Source organism: Aptenodytes patagonicus, chromosome 1 (genome assembly GCF_965638725.1).
Source record: "Aptenodytes patagonicus chromosome 1, bAptPat1.pri.cur, whole genome shotgun sequence".
Lineage (NCBI taxonomy): Eukaryota > Metazoa > Chordata > Aves > Sphenisciformes > Spheniscidae > Aptenodytes > Aptenodytes patagonicus.
In genome coordinates this window covers 41020853-41040679 of record NC_134949.1, presented here as the reverse complement: position 1 = coordinate 41040679, position 19827 = coordinate 41020853, and the positions used below count along the sequence as shown (strand labels likewise).

Below are 19827 nucleotides of genomic sequence, written 5' to 3'. Positions count from 1 at the left end.
GGGGCGCGGTCTCGCGAGAGTCCGCGCGGGCCGGGGCAGAGCCGGGCGGGCGGCGGGGAGGGGGCGAGGCGCGGGGCCGCCCTGCGCAGGAAACGAAACCGCCCGTGCGGCTGGGGCGGGCCGCGCTCTGCCTCGCCGGGACCGTTGGCTTGGGCCCCATGGCGGCGGCGGAGGCGGCGGCCGCGCCTGCGGAGGCAGCGCTGGATCCTAGCGGGCTCTCTCCGAAGGAAGAAGGGGAGCTGGAAGACGGCGAAATCAGCGACGATGACAACAACGGCTTCGGGCCCTGTGGCGGCGGCGGTGGCTCCGAGCCCGGCGGCGGCCTCGTCAGCAGCAGGCCGTACTCGAGGCGCAGGCCGCCTCCCGACCTCCGCGGGGGCATCTCCCTCTCCTCCTCCGGTCGGCGCTTCCCCCGCTCGCGGCACCAGCCCCCGCCGGAGATGGGGCACCTGCACGGCCACGGCGGGTATCGGCCCAAGGACTCGTTCCGCTCCCATCCGCCGCCCATGCCGGCGCCGCGGATGTCGTCGGGCTCGCACTCCGAGACGGGCCCCCGGCTCTCCTTTTGGGAGCGCAGCCACAATGCCCTGGACCGATTCCGCTTCCGAGGCCGGCCGTACAGGGGCGGAGGGCACTGGGGTAGGAGCCGAGGCGGCGGCGATCGGGGAGGCAACCCTCCGGGGAGGCCGCCCGGAGGGGGAGGCGGTGCCGGATTCAGTAGCAGCCAGGGCTGGAGGGAGCCCTCGCCTCGAAAATGTATCCTTGAGACGTGAGAGGGAGCGGAGGCGGGGAGGCCGTGCTGCTGGGGTGGGCCTGGGTGCGTCCGTGCCGCGTTACGTGGCCGAAAGCCCTGGGAAGAGACGCTTTTTCCTCCCGTTCTGGCGCTAGGACTCCCGTAGGGGTAACGGAGAGCGAGGCTCCCCTTCCAGTCCCAGGGGTTGGTTGGGGCAGCGGGCCTAGCTTCTCAAGGAGAAGCTGCTGGGAAGACGGATTACTGCCGTGACCTGGCTTGCAACCTGGCCGATCAGTCCCGTGTAGGGAAAAAGTGTAGCCTGAAACAAAGCCTTAGTCGATTGGATCCCAGGTGGCTGCTTTTCTAGCCAGAAGTGTGAGTACTGTGAAGCGGGGTCAGTCTTTGGTGCGGCAGTTTTAATGTATATAATTAAAGTGTCGCAGTTGTAAAGCTAAAACCCGAAGCTTGTTAATTTCCCTTATTGGGCAATGAAGGATCCACTGTTTTTTCATTTTTACTTCCAGCCCTTCAGAGGCTGTTACACAAAGCTAAAGCTAACTTTAAAGCTAAACCTAGGTTGAACTGTGACTCTATGAACAGAATGTGGTTTATGTGGGAGTTTGGGTAACATAAGAAAGCTCTATTTCTCTATAAAGCCATACCCAGCATTCCTTGTAGGATGTTCTCCACTGGTTGCTCTTAGAGTTGGTTAGGTGACTTTTAATAGAGTTCTAATATTAAATCCTTTTAGGAGTAGGAACTGTGAAAGTGATGGAAAAAGCTCCTCTCATTTTCCAGGTTTGCTATAGAAAAAAACATAAAGAACTGATGCCAAGTGTAACTTACGGGCAGCCTGGTAGTGAAACTTGATGTAACTGCATTGTTGCCTAACTGAAAATGTGGACAAGTGTAAAAAACACTGAGCGAGAGAGCTAGTGGTTAAAACCTATTCTCCAGAATCTTAGAGTGTTTTATTGCCCTCCGTACCAATAGTCAAAGGATGTGCGTTGTTTGCTTGACTGTGCTGGTTGATCCCAGGAACAGGAATTTTTCCTACTTGTGCCAGGATTTAAGGCTTTGAAAGCTACTCATTGGATCCCTGTGTTACTTTAGATACAAGATCCATCTCATTAATTTTTTTTTTAATGGGGATGGAATATGTAAACTACTGATAAAGATGCTTTTATTTAATCTCATCTGGTAAAGTTACAGCATTACTGAAGTCTTTGTAAGAACTCTTCATTCAAGGATCTTATCTCGTGAGGCAGCAAGTGAAGATGTGATTTGCCCAAGGTCGCACAGTAAGATGGTTCTAGTGCTGAAAAATAGATTTTTAAGTCTCTTAATTTGCAGTGTGGCTCTGAGTACCAGAAAATGGTTACTTTCTGTGTAATGAGTAATTTGCAGGGCAGACGTATTGATCATCCTACACAGACCTTGCAATGCTTATTAATACTGATAGAGTGTCCTTCTCCCTTTTAATTAAAAGAGTATTCAGAAACTAATAATTCCATTTTCAAACCAAAAGCAGAAAACGAGGAAGTCTTTTTTTTTTTTCCTTTTTTTCCCCCCCCAATACTTAAGATGCACTCTTCTGTTTAAACATGATAGAGAAGGTTCTAATGCTATTGCTCTTTAATAAGTGACATTCAGTTGTTTATGGATCATATAGTTAAAGAAGTGTAAGTTCTTTTCTGTATTTTTCATGTCCTTGCCCCCTAAAGGAGTTGATATTACAGTATTCTTAAATACTAAGATACCTTCATGTTGCTAATATTAATGGAGTAGGGGTGTAGTTCATGGGCATGTGACTTCAGAAGAGACCTTCACATCAACTGGTACAAGGAGGCTCGGGGCCTGGAGTGGTATTTGGAATTCCCCCAGTAAAGTGAAATGTTTAAGTGTCTGCTAAAAGAGAGACGTCTCTTTTTCTTTATTCTTGGAACTAGTACTCTGCACAATGCTTTGTAGAAGTATATGTATAAATGGAGTAAATGACACGGTGGAGCACTTCAAGAATTCTTGTTACTTTTCTTTGGGTATTAGCTTTTAATAGGCTTTTCTCTTTTAATACCTAGCAACTTTAACATGAAACTGTTGCATAGTCATTCTGCAGAAATTCTGGCATAGAGAATTGTGGAATTTTGAGTCTGAAATACGGGACCAAAATGTGACTTTCTGTTGAATTCTGAACTCTTCACAGCGTACATCTTTCTTCCTTTCTTAAACCCCCCAGTTTCTTCAGTTGGTCTCTTCTTTTGGTTGTAGGATAAAGTTTCTCTTGAGCTGATTGAAGAATAATTGTTGTTTTAATGTATATGTGCGTGTCGGCCTTTCATAGCACTCCATGTAGTCTTGCATTCTGTGTGTAGAACCACATATAAAAAAAATTTCTACATATGCAAATCACAGAATTTCTGATTAATACTGTTGTGGGAGCTCTAGCAATTGTATTATCCTGAGCACAAAAAACATCCCAAAGCTTTGTCTTGTTACCCAACTCTAGATGACTCCAGAAGCTATTGAAGTATTTCAAATAATAGTTAGACTTTTAAGTGATTTAACGTCATTTATAAAAATTAGCTTCAGACTTTCCTGTGACTCACAAAATCACTAATGTAGTTGTCTTTTTGGAAGTAGAAATGTGTTGGAAGTGAGTTTGGCCAATATGCTTACTACATAATTTGGTGTTATACTGCACACAGCTTTTAGTATTTTTAGCATATTTATAGATTGTTTGATTGCCTTCCGGATTTTAGTTTATCTTTACTAGTTTCTGCTTTTTGTGCTGAAGCTTAAGAAAGCATTGTATAGCAAAACATTTCCTGATATTACAGAAGTTGTTTTTGTAGGATACATACCAAGATTCTTCATACTTATGTTAGAAGTTAACATAGTGAAACATTCCAAGTTTGGAAACATCCAAACATCCATGTTGTGAGCAGAAGACAAATATAAAGTTATCATCCTCTGGTTTCAGTGTGTCTGCATTCAGAGGACACCTATTTTAGCTTTTAGTTTTACTCCATTTATTGTTTTAAGCGATGATGTTGATGAAAAAGCATTTCACATAACTGGGTGTGAGTCAGCTGTTATCACAGTGGGGTTGATACTGAAAGTCGAATGAGTCAAACCTGACTCGGTATCCTAAAAGGTTTTCCCTCGAGCATGATTGTTTTACAGGATAGTTTAGCTTTTTGAGTGTCAGGTTAAGGTAAGAGGAAGTGAACCTCTAATAGTGAGAACTTTTATTCTGGATACAGTTGCCTAAGAATATTTCCATTGCCTGCCTTGGACAACATGTTGTCAAGAAAATCTATCCCTTGGGCGTGCATAGACAACCTCTTCTGAGTAATTAGTAATTCCCAATCCTCTTTTAGCATTTTTTGAATGTTTTGATTGCAAGTCTTTAGCCACTTTTTAAATTCCCTTCAGTTGTTGATTATTCTGTGCCTTACCTCATTTGTTGAGCTACAGTTACTGCAGTGTGTAATTGTGCTGTGGCTAGACTTAGCATTTTATGAAATAAAATGAGTGAGAATGAATTTAACCTGTCTTTTTCAGAATGTCAGATGGGGAGTCAATATTTGACTTAGGAACTCTGGAAGTCTGACTTACTCTTTGTGATAGGGAACCTTCTCAGCATTACAGCTGTTGTTTCTGGGAAGATGGTGTGAGCAAGAGACAAGACCTCTCAGCAATTCATGAAATTCTTGTCATAAGTAGGATATTTTAAATTGTTGGTTTGAGAAAATGTTTATTTAAGCTGTCAATATATAATAATGGATACATCTTTTGCATGCTGCTTTTATTTATAAGGGATATTTTTCAAGCTAGCCTTAAGGTAAAATTAAAATAAAATAAATGAGAATGATCTTAAGTTCTGTTTGTCATAATTTAGTCTTCAGTGGTAACATTGCCACTGTCTTAAGGTTATACATGCTCTTGTCTTAGTTTTCTTGACCAGTAATTCAGCCAAAACTTTTGGAAGGTCCCCATCTAGAAAGCAGAACTACTCTTCTAAAAATGAAAACTCTGTGGAAGAAAGTTTTGAGGATCTGCTCTTGAAGTATAAGCAGATACAATTAGAGCTTGAATACATTAATAAAGATGAAAGACTGGCTTTGAGCAACAGGGAAGAAAATGAACAAGATGATGATAAAACAGTGGACACTGAGGACCAAATAACTGTAGAAAATGACAGTATTACAACAGATGCTATAAAAGAAGTATCTCCTGAGGAGAAAAATCCGGTTATAGCCTTTCAGGCATTTGAACTGAAACCTCTCAGACAAAAACTGCCTACTCCAGCTGAGAGGAGCAGATTAAAAAAAGGCAAAGAAGGAACAAAACAGTCATCACAAAAATCTGAAGTCACAGAATCTGGCCAAGGTAAATACTGGTAAAGTTGGTTTAGCTTGTAAAGTTCTTTTTGCTTGCCGTTATCTATCATGTTTGTTAGGTGTTGGGGAAAATTTTACTTTAATTAAAATACTAATTTTAATTAAAACATTAAATGTTTTAAGTTATATATTTAATGTACCTAACTCCTGTTTTAAACATGCTTGGAAGCATGTTTTTGGTTTGTTTTTGTTTTAATTGCTGTTCACAGCAGAAATCATTGGCTTTCACTGAAAATTTTCCTTCTGTTTTTCCCTTGTTCTGTTTTGCAGAAGCAAAATGTGGTTATTTTTTTAGCTGAAAAGGTAACATTTAGAGGCATCTCTTTCTGCATTTCATCTTTGTTACGTGTTTTCTTCAGTCTAATAAGCCTTTATGAGATATTTTCACCAGAATTATTTTGGTCGTTATTGATATTCATGAATAGTGAAGAAATCACAGGCCAGAAATAGAAAGGATTTGTAGAAGAAATGCAGCCGAAGCGTAGAATAAGTGTCTTGTCCAGGTAGTTCTGGACTGCAGGCCAAAGAGCATAATTGCTCAGATGCATGAACCAGTTAGGGAGAAACAAATTATCGTGTCCAGCTGACCTGTGGTAAAAGTCCTTGAGCTTGCTTCTAAGCCTGCAGCAAAATAAGGCAGCCAGCTTAAACTTCCTATTCTGAGGCTTCATCTAGTTCTAGTAAGTGTTTGCTGTGGTTGAGGGTGTGCTTGTGGATATCACTTGTCATCTTATGTTAGCTAATTTGTCAATGTGTGTAAACTATCAATTTGAGTGGGAAGAGACAAAGTAGTAAATGGATGGGTTAAGAATACAGGTGAGTAATTAGTAGGAATATGAAGAAAAGCAGGACCACAGCACTGAAAGTCAGAATGATTTATATGTAACTTCAGAATGAGAATTTAGAAGACAAAGCCTGTAAAGAAACTGAAAGAGAAAACTGATAATTAGTAGTCAAACCGCCTCATTCTAGGTATTTGTTCCCCTTGTGTCTTTCCTATTAATAAAGAAAAACACAGGTTCTAGTATTCTTTAAGAGGTAATGTAGTTTTTAATGGGAGACGTGAGGAAAAACAACAGATCTTGACCATAGAAGAAAAAACATAGGCTGCAGGAAGAGAACATAGCAAGGCAGGAGTAAAAGAGCTATTTAAAAAGCAAAACAGTCTCAAAAAAAAAAAAAATCCAACTTCAAAACTTAGAAGTTTCAACACTGAAGTTGAAAATACAGTTCATATGATAGTGAAAATAGATGCTATAGTATGCACGTTAAGAGCGTCTTAATTTTTGCACACCACTCAAATCTATGATGTAAGAATGATCTGAAAGCAGTCAGATTATGTATGAGTGACCATTTATGACGGTGTAATACAGGCTTCCAAAGTCGAAAAACCCAGCTGATGTGAGTTACTGCAGATTCATGAGTACAAGTGAATGTATACTACTTGATTATGCACATATTAGGAAATTAGCAAAATTTGGTTTTCCTATTATATTTTTTTAAATGTACTGGATGTTTCTCCAGACCTGTTCAAGTTGAAGAACTTGTCTTAAAACTCAGGGAAGTTTGTGTCTCTTTCTAGAATTAATTCTCTGTGGCTCAACTGCTCTAACATTAAGGCATTACAGTATTGCCGGCTTTCCTTCCCTTGTTGCCCATTAGTCTGTTCTGCTTGTGTTGTCCTCTTCTGGTTTGAAAGAGCGTTTTAGTTTGTGTAGTATGTCCCTGCATATGTCTGTCTGCATCACAAACTGTTGTACCATCTACGTCTCCCTACTTCCATCCTGTGGACTGAATGGTTAGGATCTTTGCTTAGTGTAATAACTTTTTTGAATTTTCTTTTAGAATACGTATGGGTATTATATATTATTTTTCTTCCTCTTGTATGTGTGATTTTAAAAAATGCATGCAATTGCAAGCAGGAAGACCTTCAGCATTTGCTACATACTATTTTTGTTTAGGTATAAGGTCTTGGTGTATTTTAAACAATGCCCCTCTGAATGTGGCTTCATAAAATGCTAGGAAGAGGAAAAGCTGTACGGAGTGCAGACTTACTTTCTACCAATTTGAATTGTGGGAAGGAATATCTCTCTGAAGAAAGACTAATGTAGGAGAAGATCTCCAAGCTTCTCTCTAAATGTTTATTTCCTTCCTCTGATGCAGATAAACATATATATGTGTGGTTGTATATAAATTATATAATTATAATTTTGCTATCAATTGTATTAATAGCTGTTAGCTATAATCATTAAATTATGTTATACAGCATTATGTATATTATATATAAAATATGTTAATGTGTATATATACACACTATATAATAATCAGATGGATATGTGGCTTTTGGGCAGTCTAACAAATTAATATGCCAACATCTTAATGCTTAGCAGGAGAGCATTACTATTTACTATTCATTTCCTTAGGATAACTCTTTTCTATTTTCCTTTGGCATGAAATGGAGCAAGTGTGTTCTTACTGCAGCTTTGGGCCTTTATATTTAATTCTGCAAAAGACTGACCAGTTACTCAAAATAGCTGCCAGTGGAATCTGAGATGCTCAGGACAGCAGCTGATATGAGATGGTAGCATAAAACAGATGGCAAGAAGTCTTCCTTTCCCCTTGCCTCCAAATCAGTTTTTCTCTGCTTCTTGGGGAAGTACGTGTCAACCTTAAGACAGAGAATTATTAAAAAATGACAAATCTTGCCTTAGGCTTATGGCATCATGATGTGGATTTCGTCAGATGTGCCAGGTTTATATTAATGTTTGTTAATGTGGTCTTATACATACAACTGCTATTCTGTTTTACACTATGTACCAATGATACTGATAAAATATGTTTGTATGGATTAAATTCTGCACATCATTTTAACGTAGCTCTGTCTCATGAGAAACAGCTCACTCAAAAATATGGCATTTTTCTTTTGGAAGGTACAGAAGACAAAGAACAAACATCAGTGCGAAAGCTTAGCAGTTCAGATGTTATATCTGAAAAGGTAAGAAAGTATTCCTCCGTATATGAGGCACAATTGCATTATGATACTCTGATGGCTTTTTCCAAATTGCAGTCCAGAAATGTTTCAGTAATAGAAACAGTCCATTCTTAAGGAATAACACTTACCAGTACAGTAGGATTTTTAAGCTTTCTCTTGGTAATAATTTTGGGACAGACTTCAAAAGACTTTTTCAAAAAAGATTTAGTTATTAAATGATGTTTCTTGACTTTTTGTCTTATCCTTTTTTATCTTTTCTTCTCAAGAAACTGCTTGATGATGAGGAGGAGATGTCTGAATTGCAACTTAGGCTTCTTGCACTTCAGTCTGCTAGTAAAAAATGGCAGCAAAAAGAACAACAGGTGATGAAGGAAAGCAAGGAAAAATTAACAAAAACGAAAAGTGTAACACAGAAAGTCAAAGCCAGTACAAAAGCACATTCAACAAAAAAAACTAGTGCTACAGGTAATAAGTTTAATGTTACTGAAATGGTTATCAATGGCATGACCTCTGAAATAAAAAAAAAACCATTGTATGTTATGTGAAACATTGGGCAATGAGCCTTTAATCTTTCTAAAACCCCATATGTCTACTCAAAGCTCTTGAAGAATCTAGGATTAGGGGGAACTGTTTAGATAAGGTGGGGTTAATCACATATCTTTTTATTTAAAGCCAAGCAAGCTTTGAGGAAACAACAGACAAAGACATCAAAGAAGATGCAGCAGCAAAAGGAACAAGACAGGCGTCAGAAAGAGGAAGACCAGAGGAAACAAGAAGAGGAAGAGGAGAGAAGAAAGAGAGAAGAAGAAATCAGAAAAATTAGGGACCTCTCAAATCAAGAAGAGCAGTACAATCGATTTATGAAGCTAGTTGGAGGAAAGAGGAGATCGAGAAGCAGGGTAACGTTTGTTATATGGTGTTCAGGTGTTATATTTGGAATACATGAGTGATTTCTGTCTTGCCTCTCCTGGTTTTACGTCCCTCCTTCCCCTCCCCCCCCCTTAAAAAAAAAAGAAAAGCTCAAAGTATTTCAGTGTTTACAGTGTTTTAATCCTGTGCTAGACATGTGTTCCCTTTGGGTTTGGTAAGATCAGTTTTGTATGAATTGTACATTTGCAAGTCAGTGGTAAAGCATTTTCCTCCTAAAGATATTTTGAACGTTGTGATCAAAGAGCAATGTGTAATTTAACACAAACCAATCAACTAAGCTTTCTTGGCTTTCTTCTCTTAGATTGCAGTTTTGTCTCCACGTTTTCAAACTTTTTGTGTCTATACAACTTCAGTGGCCTGCTTCTTTCAAAATGTCATCTGAGGTTTGGTTTCTTTGTAGTATTTTTTAATTTGTCAAGGTACAAAATATGCCCAGACACAAAAGGTAATTAATTACTTCAGCTTCATTACAGGATGAGAGAATTGTGTCAGATTTATGAAGGAATAGAGTTACTGCAGGGGATGATCATGCTGCACTTATAGGCTGTCTTCATTCTCTCATCTTGAGATTAGCAAAAGGCATTGAATCACTAATGTTCTGTCTCTAAAACACTGGTACATTACAGAAAAAATGACAGTGTTTCTTCAGCATTAATTCTTTCATCATGGAAGCAGTACAGCTGCTGCAGCTAGATGCTTGGAGCTACTGATGCTGTAAGGAGGAATGAAACTGCAACTAAGGGAATTGGGACTCCCTATTTGAGGTCGTGTTATAGAGAAGTCCCATTTATAATCATAATGAGTGGAAAATTGAGGCTAAAAGTGTTTAACTGTAAACAGTAGAAATTCTAAAAGCTACCAAAATGTCTACTGTATGCCTCTGAAAGATACAAATTGAGGAGTCTAAGAAGTCATACTTAACCTGTTCTGCATATTTTCAGTGTTCACTGAATGTTGATTGGCTTCCATCTAGTGTTAGGCATTCTTTAAACAATCTGATTTATTAGTTGACAGTCTCTGGGCATGTTTCAGTGTGGTATGTGGCTCCTTCTGGGACAATAAAAGGATTCTCCGCCTGAGACATCAGTCTTGGAACAATCAGAACATGTTTCACCTAAACACACAACCTTTGTCATAGTGAAGATGATCCTTGTGCAATTTTGTGTTGTTTCTAACAAGGGTAGTTCAAGCACTCTTGGTAATTGCCATGACAGATTAACAGAAATAATAAAGCATTTAATTCTCTTTCAGTGTTTCAGAAATATATAACCATGGCAATTTACCAGATACATAATGACCTAATAGGTATTTAAAAATTGCTTCTATGTATCATGACCCCCCTCCCCCCCCCCCCCCCCCCCCCCCCCCCCAAAGAGATCGAGTTTTAAAACTGCCGGTTAATTTGTCAAGTCACTACCTGCAATGGATTTGATTAAAAGGTAATTTTCAGTTTGATTTTTTTTGTGCAAGCTAAGTAAATTGTATTTATAAAGCAATTAGAAGACAAAATTATAAGGGCCTATTTCTAAAATCTACTTTTAATTGGTTTGCTCTAAAAGAATAATGTAAGACCAGCTAAATAAAATACTTTTTTGTGTGTTTAGTCTTCAGATATGGACTTCAGATGGTCTTTGGATAAGCAGTCTACAGATAGTGCAGGAGGCATATATCAGTATGATAATTATGATGAAGTTGCTATGGATACAGATAGTGAAACTAACTCTCCAGGTAAGACTTCTTTTACAGTTTTCTTATATGGTGATTGGTAAAAATAGTTAAAAAGTAGGAAATGAGCTAGCATTTTAGAAGGAAAGTCTTTCTTTTGAGATGTGGCAGTTATGGAACTAACATTTTAAGGTGAGCTAATTCTGTCTTGTTTTAATGCTGACTCTTTCCTCTCCATCTCTGCTGGAGTATTTTGAAGGTCTTCAAGGTTATACTGTTCACATTGCAGTACTGTAGAGTTTATTCTTTTACATTCCCAAGCAGCTGTGTAGAAAGTAAGGGCTCCAGGGTGTTTACTGGATTTGCAGCTTTGCAAAAAAGGGCCTGGCGGTCCCAATGGACATTAAGTGAAATGTGAGTCAGCAGTGTGGCTTTGGGTGATAAAGGCGAACTGCAGCCTGGGTTGTAGCACTGACACTATAATGGGTGGGTGGTTGGAGGGGGCTGTTAAACACTGACGAGCCTGCATCAGTTTTATGGCTTCATGGTAGGAGAAAGATAGTGACGTACTAGAAAGGGTCTGGCAAAGGACCTTTTTGACTAAGGGAAACTGTTTCAGGCCTGTTTTTCGTAAAGTTCATTGGGGACTGGAGCTCTTGATTAATGGAAAGAGACTGGGAGAGCTGAGTTTGTGTTGAAAAGAGAAGGCTAAGGAAGGTTTTTGCTGCTGTCTTCAACTACCTAGTGGGCAGTTATAGAGAAGACAGAGCCAAACTCTTCTGTGGAGTGTGCAACAGAAGGACAAGGGGCAATACTTAAATTGCGACCAAATAAATTCTGGTTAGATACAAGGGAAAACTTTCACAGAGGATGGTCAAACACTATAACAGGTTAACTGGAAACGTTGTGGAATCTCCACCCTCAAATATACTTGGAACTTGACTGGACAAGGTCCTTAGCAGCCTGACTTTGGGGGCAGCCCTGCTTTGAGCACCTGTGTTGGGGCATATGCCTTCCAGAGGTCTCTTCCAGCCTGAATCATTTATTGACTTTGAGTTCGAGGTGCGTTTAAGGTATTCAGGTTTCCTCGTTCCATCTCAACATGTGGAGTGTTGAGAAAGCTTCATTAAGCATACTACTTTATTGGCTGTTTTTATTCTCTTGCTTTTCATCTTCCATCTTTTTATTTTTTCTTTTTTTCTCTTTTTTTTCCCCCTTTCTTGTCAGCCTTCCTTCTACATTAGTGTGCTAAAATACGGTACCTGCTGTTTTGGACATGTAAGCTACATGAATCTTCTCTTGATGAAGCATCTCAAGCTCTAGTTTTATGTTTCAGAATTCAGTATCAGCTGTGCATTTGGTCTGCTTCTGTCCTAATTTGTATTGTATTTTTGGTAGCCAGTAATCAGGAGACTCTGTTTTGAGATACCTAGTTTAAGAAGGTAGATTCTTGCAAATTAAATCAAATGTGAGAGCTGAATCATTCTGAATCGTTACCTTAGTAGTACTGTTTGGCTGTACTTGCATTTCGTATGTAAAATAGAAGAAGGACAGGTAACTGCTCTTTTTATATACATATATGTAAGAAATAAATGCACTGTGCTGTGTCTGGTGTTACCTTTCAGATTGATGCATAGGAAAAACACTTGCCGCCTCCTGCTGCATTAAATTAGTTGAAGTATAAGCATGAGTTGGTGTTTAGTAATTACCTGCCAGATTTCTTACACTCGATAATTTTTTAATTACAGCTTCTTCTCCAGTGCAGCCTCCTTTCTTTGAGTGTCCAATAGGATATTTTCCACCTCCAGTACCACCAATTTCTTTGCCACTGCCACCTCCAATTCCAGTAAGTAACCTTGAAAGGAGTGTGTTTGAAAATATTGGTAATTCTCATTTTGTATCTTATTTCTAATGCTAAAGTTAGGATTAAATTTAGATTCTGTTTTTGATACAATGCTCTATTTGGTGATTCCCTTGAACTGTCTGATAGACTTGTGGTTGCTTTTTTAAAACTCTTTATTTCAGCTATTTTTTGGCTGATCCAATTCCTGTTTAATGGAAGCTTTCCCCATTGAACTAAAGTTTTCTCTTCATTGTTAGAGCTGTGCTGTTTCATAACAGAAAACAAAAATTGCCTGAAGCACATAAGGAAAAATAATGAACTGGAATTGCTAGCACAAGGCAGCTTTGCCTCTTATCTGTAGGCCATGTATGTAGATATGCTTATTCTCTGACTTGTTACTGAGGGGGGGAAAAAACAACCAAAAATGTAGCGCATCACAGTCCTTCTTTCAAACTGTGCATTTTGACTATATGCTGTCTGTCTTCTCACCTAAGAGTCCATGTGGAAATTGAATTAGTGTGGTTTCTTTCCCCACCACTTTTCTTCACTGAATGATTGTTACCCTTCTTAGTAAAGCAGTAGAAAGTTGCCATTCCCTGCCATGACAGCTTCTGAATTTTTGACTAAGGGAAATTGTAATTTTGTTAGCTAAGACAAATTCATAAAACTGTTTAAGGACTGTTTTTTCAAGCAGTGTGAACCTATCCGGTCAGCCATATTTTTGTGGCTAGACTATCTTTGGTTCTGAATTCTCATTTACGTTTAGTTTGTATGTCTGCACTACTTTACTATCCAGATGTAACCTTGTTGTTTCCATTATCTTCTTTGAGTAAGTACTAACTGTTTAGCAGTAGCCTTTGACGGTGATCTAAATCCACTGCAGTTTGAATTAGTTTTAAACCATGAAATAATTTAGGTCTCAACCTCTGCTAAATAATCATAAAGTAGTAGTAACTTTCACATTTCAAACCCTTGTTTTCCTTTTTATCTCAGCCTGTACCATCTTTGAGCCAACTTTATATGGAGGGTATTTCTTGTGTTTCTCTTGAGCCACCTCCACCTCTTCCACCTCTTCCCCCTGAAGAGCCTGAACAGCCACCAAAACCTCCATTTGCTGATGAGGAAGAGGAAGAAGAGATGCTCTTAAGAGAAGAATTACTCAAGTCTCTAGCCAACAAACGAGCTTTCAGATCTGAGGTACTCCCTTGGTTTTTGAATGTAAACCTCTAGATGGCAATCTTGACCAAAACTTAAATGTGACCTGCTACGTGAGGTTTGCAGGCTTTTTTATACTGCCTTTCTGATGACGTTAAAAAAAATTCTCTGAATTTCCATCACCCTGTGCCTCCCAAAAGAAACCGAAACAAAAGCCACCCTGGAACACCCTTTGAATTGTAAATTGCAGCTTGTCTTTTATTTCTGAAGGAATTGTGAAACTTCAAGATACTGAAAATTGAGTATGTTCAGGGGAATGGGGATTTTATATTTTCTGCAAAAAAATGTTTATTATTTATCAGCTGTCAGTTAGAAAACAGGACACAACTTTGTTTCAACCTTCTAGCAAAAGGAGTTAGGAGAGGTTAACTGTTTTGTTTTTTGTTGTTTTGGTTTTTTTGGAGTGAGAAGCAAAGTTTGTGGTCTCAAAAATTTAGATTGTTTTTGACCTCATTAGAAGGTGGCAGATCTTTTGCAGTTGACCTGTGAAAAACTGGCATGTTCTTGTGTGCCTTTTTGATACTATTGCAGTATTGCAAGATTTGTCTAATACGTTTGGATAGTCTGCCTAAATCACAATTCCGAGTTCCAAGACATGTATGGAACAATCTCATTTATGCTTATGTCTTTTAAAATAGCTGTGTATAGTGTGTATTTTTATGACCATATTTTTGTTTTATTTTGTTAGGAAACTTCAAGTAACAGTGGTCCACCTTCCCCTCCTCTTCCAGATAATTTGCAGTCTGTGCCAAGAAGCAATCTGTCTGCTGTCAGTATTAATACTGTGTCTCAGCCGCGGGTACAAAATACAAAGTTTGTTAGAGTACCGAGGCCTCCACGAGCAGTGATCACAGTAAGGAAATACTGGTGCTTTCTATTAATACGACTGTGTTGAAGTTGTCCTCAGTTCAAGTGAACAGCAGACTTAAGCTTTTCTAGTGATAGAGCACAGAACGGTGGAGCTTCAATTAAACATTTCAATTATTAGTAACTTTGATAATTGATATGCTCTTCTAGAAAGAATTTGACACTGAAGTAAGAATTCACAGCTTAAGAGAGCATCAAAACACGCCAGCACTCATCTGAACTAAAAGAGACTGTAAATACAGTTCAACTAATTTCTTTTCCAGATTAGCATAGACTAAAGGGTGCTGTTCAATGGTAGCTGGGCCAATCTAATTGCTGTTAGTTGCCAAAAAAGAGGTAGTCTTGCTCTTTCTCCTGCTCCTGGCCAAATGGTGTCTCCCTTCTTTTAAACTGGGGTCTGGAGCATCAGTCTTGTTGCTTAACTTATTTAACGTGCTAAACTGGTTAGAAAACTAACTTGTGGGGGGCCAGGGGGAAGTACTTTTCCTTCTAGGGGGAGTTGAATTTTTTCAGTGAACTGTGTGTGAGCATCAGAGCTAGCACAAAAGTGGTGGCAGATGGCATATCTGTGAGTGCAGGTGGAAGACAGGAGAGAGTATTCTCCAGGCAGCAGCAGACTTTATTATGTTAGCTCAAGCCATATTCTGTAATTTGACCTTCATTTGAATGGTCATGGGAGGTACATGCAGCTAGCACTTGATTTGTGATGTCTGCATCCTGCAATCTCCCTGGATTGTTGGAAATGTGTTATAAAAACATATTTGCCTGTGTTATGCCAGACTGGAAGCCCATGTAATCTACTGTTGTTTATGGCAGTGAACCGTACATAATGGAGAGTTTGCCATTATTTTAACAACACATCTTACAAAGCTTGGTTTGTTGTAGCTCTTTCACATGCAGATTCTCTAATGAATACTATGATTGAGTCCATACCTTTGCCTTTCTGTCAGTGGATGGTGTCTCTAATAAACTAGGGGGTTTTTTACTACATTTGGAGGAATATATAGTATGTTTGAGACTATTATATCACTATCAAATCTAGGTGTAGCTGGCCAGCAGCTTTCTGGCTCATAAATACAGACTGTATGATCACTTGGTCACCTGATGCCATAATGAAAAAAAAAAGCTTAAGACGGTAGAGACCTGAATGTTCCTTTTTTGGTCATTCTAAGGCCTACTTTCCTTTTGTGTAGGAAAATTGTGCTGTTAAGCTTAAAGTGGATGTATTTTTTTTTGTCTGTACCCATCTTCACAATCTACTCTAAATTCTAGATATAACTAGAGTAATTGTTCAATTTGGGTATGCTTATATCCTTTCCATAATGATTTCATGTTTACTTACATTTTTAAGTTGTCTTATGTTTAAATGCTAAACCTATTCTGAAGAAAACCTTAAATTACCACATCTTCTATTGTCCTGAGACTTCATTAACTGCTGTTGCATAAATCAGGGAGAACATGTGTTACTGGGGAGCTGTTGGTTTGTTTTAGTAACATAATAAATGTTTCTTATCAGCTGTGCTGTTGAAAGGCATTATGTAAATGTTAAAAAAACCTGCAACTGAAATTCAGTGCCTGTTGCTAATGATGGTTAGCTTAGTTAAAGCTGACAGATTAATACCTTGTATTTGAATCAGCTAGCTTGGCTAGTGTCTTTCTTACAAAAATGATTAGAAACAAAGCATTTTGCATTTGTTATTTTTTTTTAAATAGCTTGGGATATAGAATATTTATATAAAAAATATCTGTGTGTTTTAAAGAATTCATGGCCAAATCATGATTTTTTTTAAACTTTTGTAGTATTTGGTATTTCTTACTAGAGCCTAGAAAAAGTGAACTCCTGAGAATTTAATTTTGAACTTAAAAACTGATAGTTTTTCTGTGAGCATTGTTGGATATATCCAGAAATCAAAAAATCAGAAAGGTATAGAAAAGGCAAATTCTTCAGGTTTTTGAAATCTCATTTCATAGTTTTGGGGGCCTGGTAGCTTTTGAATGTTTGAGTATGCTGTACCATATTTCAGAAGAGGTTTTAAATTTACAAACCTTGGGATTTCTTCTGTGGAGTTGAGGACCTTTGCATAGTGAAATAGCCTACAGGTACTGGTTCGCTTTTTCAATGGCACCTTGTAACCCTTTTTCAAAGTAGTCATGGACACTCAGGGGTCTGTTCACCACAGACTGAAAATATGTCTTAGATCATTATGGAGAGATCCTGCCTTAACAGCTGAGGCTGTACTTCCCCTGCAGTAGAAGCTAATCTTACTGAAGGCAGTGTGATGGTAGTTGCCTGGTGTTACTTTACTGATTGTTAAATGTTTTGCTGAACCGCATCAAAAAATAACACCTGGGAAAAAACGCCTGGAGAAAAGCTGACTTTGACCCTCCCCACTATCAGCTTTTCCCCTAGAAGAAAAATGGGGAGGGCAGTTAGAGACAGTTTACCCTACACAACTGTGCCAAAAGCAGCTTGACAGCTTTGGTCTTTTAATACTAAGAGCCAGTGATAGGGAAGGGGTGTACTGGGCATCTGAAGATGAGGAAAAGGGTGGGGTGCCTTGCCTGATTAATTTAGGTTTTCCATGGAGCTACAGCGAGAGAATATTTGTGAGGAGAAGACCAGTGCCTTGTTCTGTTTTCTTGCACCAATATAAATTGGAATTTCACCTACCTATGCTATGGTGGTACAAAAATGATGCAGCTGTAGTACATTCAGAAGTAGTAGATACGATCCTTATTTTAAGAATTGTCCAGAAAGAGAATATCAAAAAGAAATGATTGTAGAAATTGGGTGTTTTTCACTTTAAAAAGTAGGGGTTTTTTTTGTGGGGTGTATGCTTTAGAAGACACTTAGAGCTTTGAAGAGGTCCTGTCCTGAGGTAAAGGTTAAATGTGTAACTGTAATTGTCCAGACCTACACTGGGAGATGGGAAGAGCAGTCCTGGAGATGTGAACTAAGTTGCTTCTTTTCAAGCTGTAACTCCAGAGCATTTGAAGTTAATCTAAATTGTCTGCTTCTTTCTGCATCTTTCTTTGTGCTGGAATTGGCAGTCATCTGATCTTCAGTGAGCTCTTCCAGTTAGTGATGTTGGCAAAAAGTGATTAATCTTGTTTCATTTGTTCTTTATGTACTGTTGGTGTTCTGCCAATTTAACTGCCTGAGCAGCTCACTGTAACGTCAGCTAAGTATAGCTATGGGACAAGAGGTATCACAACTGTGTGGCAGAAAGATGAGGGAGTTCTGGTATGTCTGCCACAGCATTTCTAATGCAGACTTGATTGATTGTTACCTCTCAGTTACTTAAAATTGCTTGCAAATGGCAGATGATAATTTTCAGTACAATTGAAATAATTAATGAAGTACAGGAATCAAAGGTTTGAGATTTGTATGCTATGACCATGGAGACGTAAGTATGCTGCACTTACTTGGGAATAGGTTGAAAATGTTGGAGTACCTTTCATGTTACAGTATCAAGAATGGGTACAGTATCTCTATCTTGTAGTGGAGATGCACAAACACGTTTTTTTTCTTACAATGTGGAATTGGTGTGCCATGGTAACAAAAGGAGTTAAGCTCCTTTTTCTCTTCTAGTAAATATGTGCTCAGTTGTATCTGTCTCTGACTTTTTCTTCTTGCTATAAAACTTTTTTTCATTCTCCCCACAGCTTCCAAAACACAAGTCTGTTGTGGTTACATTAAATGACTCAGATGATAGCGAGTCTGATGGAGAGCCATCTAACTCAACTAACAGTGTATTTGGAGGACTAGAATCTATGATAAAAGAAGCAAGGAGAAATGTTGAGGTAAACACTATCAGCATTTAATAGGTTTATTTTGTAATGATTTTGCTTTGTATATGGAATTTAAACTTTTGAATTTGATCAAGAAATATTGGATTGTATCAGAAGTGGGCAAGAGTAAGTACATTACTCCTGTCTGGACCATTACATTGTAATTTGGATCGCACAAGCTAATTAAAATGATCTTTTGGTTAAGATGGCATCCTGAAGATAGAATTTGTAATATATTTTGGCTTCATTTTTTCAATTAAAATTCAATGCATCTTTAATTACTAGCAAAAAAAATTGGCTTAAAAGATCTTACTAGCCTTGAACAGCATTAAGTTTGTGCTGAAATGCCTCTTAAAAATAGCAGTTAATAGCTGTATTTTAAACTGGTATGAGTAGTATTGACTAGTGACTTGTTGTAACAGGCCTCAAAAATCAAAGCCCCTCCAAAATCAGAAAAAGAAAATGATCCAATGAGAACTCCAGAGGCTCTACCAGAAGATAAGAAGATAGAATACAGACTCTTAAAAGAAGAGATTGCCAGGTACAACTAAGTTTAATTGTTAATGTAAAATGTATATTCTTTGTAGTCCTTTACTAGTCTATTTTTGTAACTGGAAGGAAAATTCTGAGTTTGAAAACCTTGCCATTACCTTCAGGCTTTTCCCCCACTCAATTTTTAGGAAGACAACATAGGAGTCTAAAGAAAGTCCTTGGATTTGAACTGACTTACAGTAGTTGATTGCAGTTGCGGAAAGTTCTTTCACTTTTAACTTGAAATCTTGTCCTGCTACTTTTTAAAAAAATTTAAAACTGTTTGGAGTACACACCGAATGAATGTTGAAGCTGCTGAACATATTTGCTTTTAACATCTCGATTTTAGTCGTGAGAAGCAACGCTTAATTAAGTCTGATCCACTGAGGAACAATTCATCCCCTGCGAATTCTGATGGTGAAGTTGATGGAATTGGGAGAATAGCAGTAGTGACAAAACAAGTCACAGAAGCAGAAGCAAAGCTTAAGAAGAACAGGTACATATTTTGCTGTCATAAGTCCTACCTTGTTTGCTTAGCAGGATGAAAATTGTAAATAATCTTTTTGAATGTGTAGTATTTAAAGTACAGCAAATGATTGGTTTTCCGTTGTCTTGAACTATTCAGTCTTGAATTCTATTGCTGTACAAAAGGAATTGTGTTGCAGTGCCAGTGTGGTGTTTGGTAACTTTTAAGTATAATTTGTCATGCTAACTGTTTTCAGCTGTGTTTACGTTCAGTGACTAGAACATCATCTGTGCCACCTAATAACTCTGAAATATGAAAAAATGAGTGTGCTTTTCACTACTCAGTACACTTTGAGGGTAGCATGTTTCAATAGAATATGCCTGATATATA

At 38.5% G+C, this 19827-nt stretch overlaps 1 protein-coding gene across 3 annotated transcripts in view; it reads left to right on the top strand.

The window, feature by feature from the left end:
- The first annotated feature begins 120 nt into the window (after positions 1–120).
- Positions 121–19827, top strand: part of ZFC3H1 (zinc finger C3H1-type containing) — a 43853-nt gene continuing 24146 nt past the window's right edge. For 2 of the 3 annotated variants that reach the window (XR_012994860.1, XM_076332925.1), the window contains exons 1-12: positions 121–756; positions 4709–5125; positions 8067–8131; positions 8395–8593; positions 8801–9027; positions 10663–10786; positions 12472–12569; positions 13560–13763; positions 14470–14634; positions 18315–18452; positions 18863–18981; positions 19321–19467. Coding sequence is in view for 2 of the 3 variants with exons in the window: in XM_076332925.1 (XP_076189040.1) it covers positions 159–756; positions 4709–5125; positions 8067–8131; positions 8395–8593; positions 8801–9027; positions 10663–10786; positions 12472–12569; positions 13560–13763; positions 14470–14634; positions 18315–18452; positions 18863–18981; positions 19321–19467 (2501 nt within the window). In the remaining variant the exon portion in view is untranslated. The remainder of the gene's footprint in view (positions 757–4708; positions 5126–8066; positions 8132–8394; positions 8594–8800; positions 9028–10662; positions 10787–12471; positions 12570–13559; positions 13764–14469; positions 14635–18314; positions 18453–18862; positions 18982–19320; positions 19468–19827) is intronic. The other variant, XM_076332934.1, reaches the window with a different exon arrangement.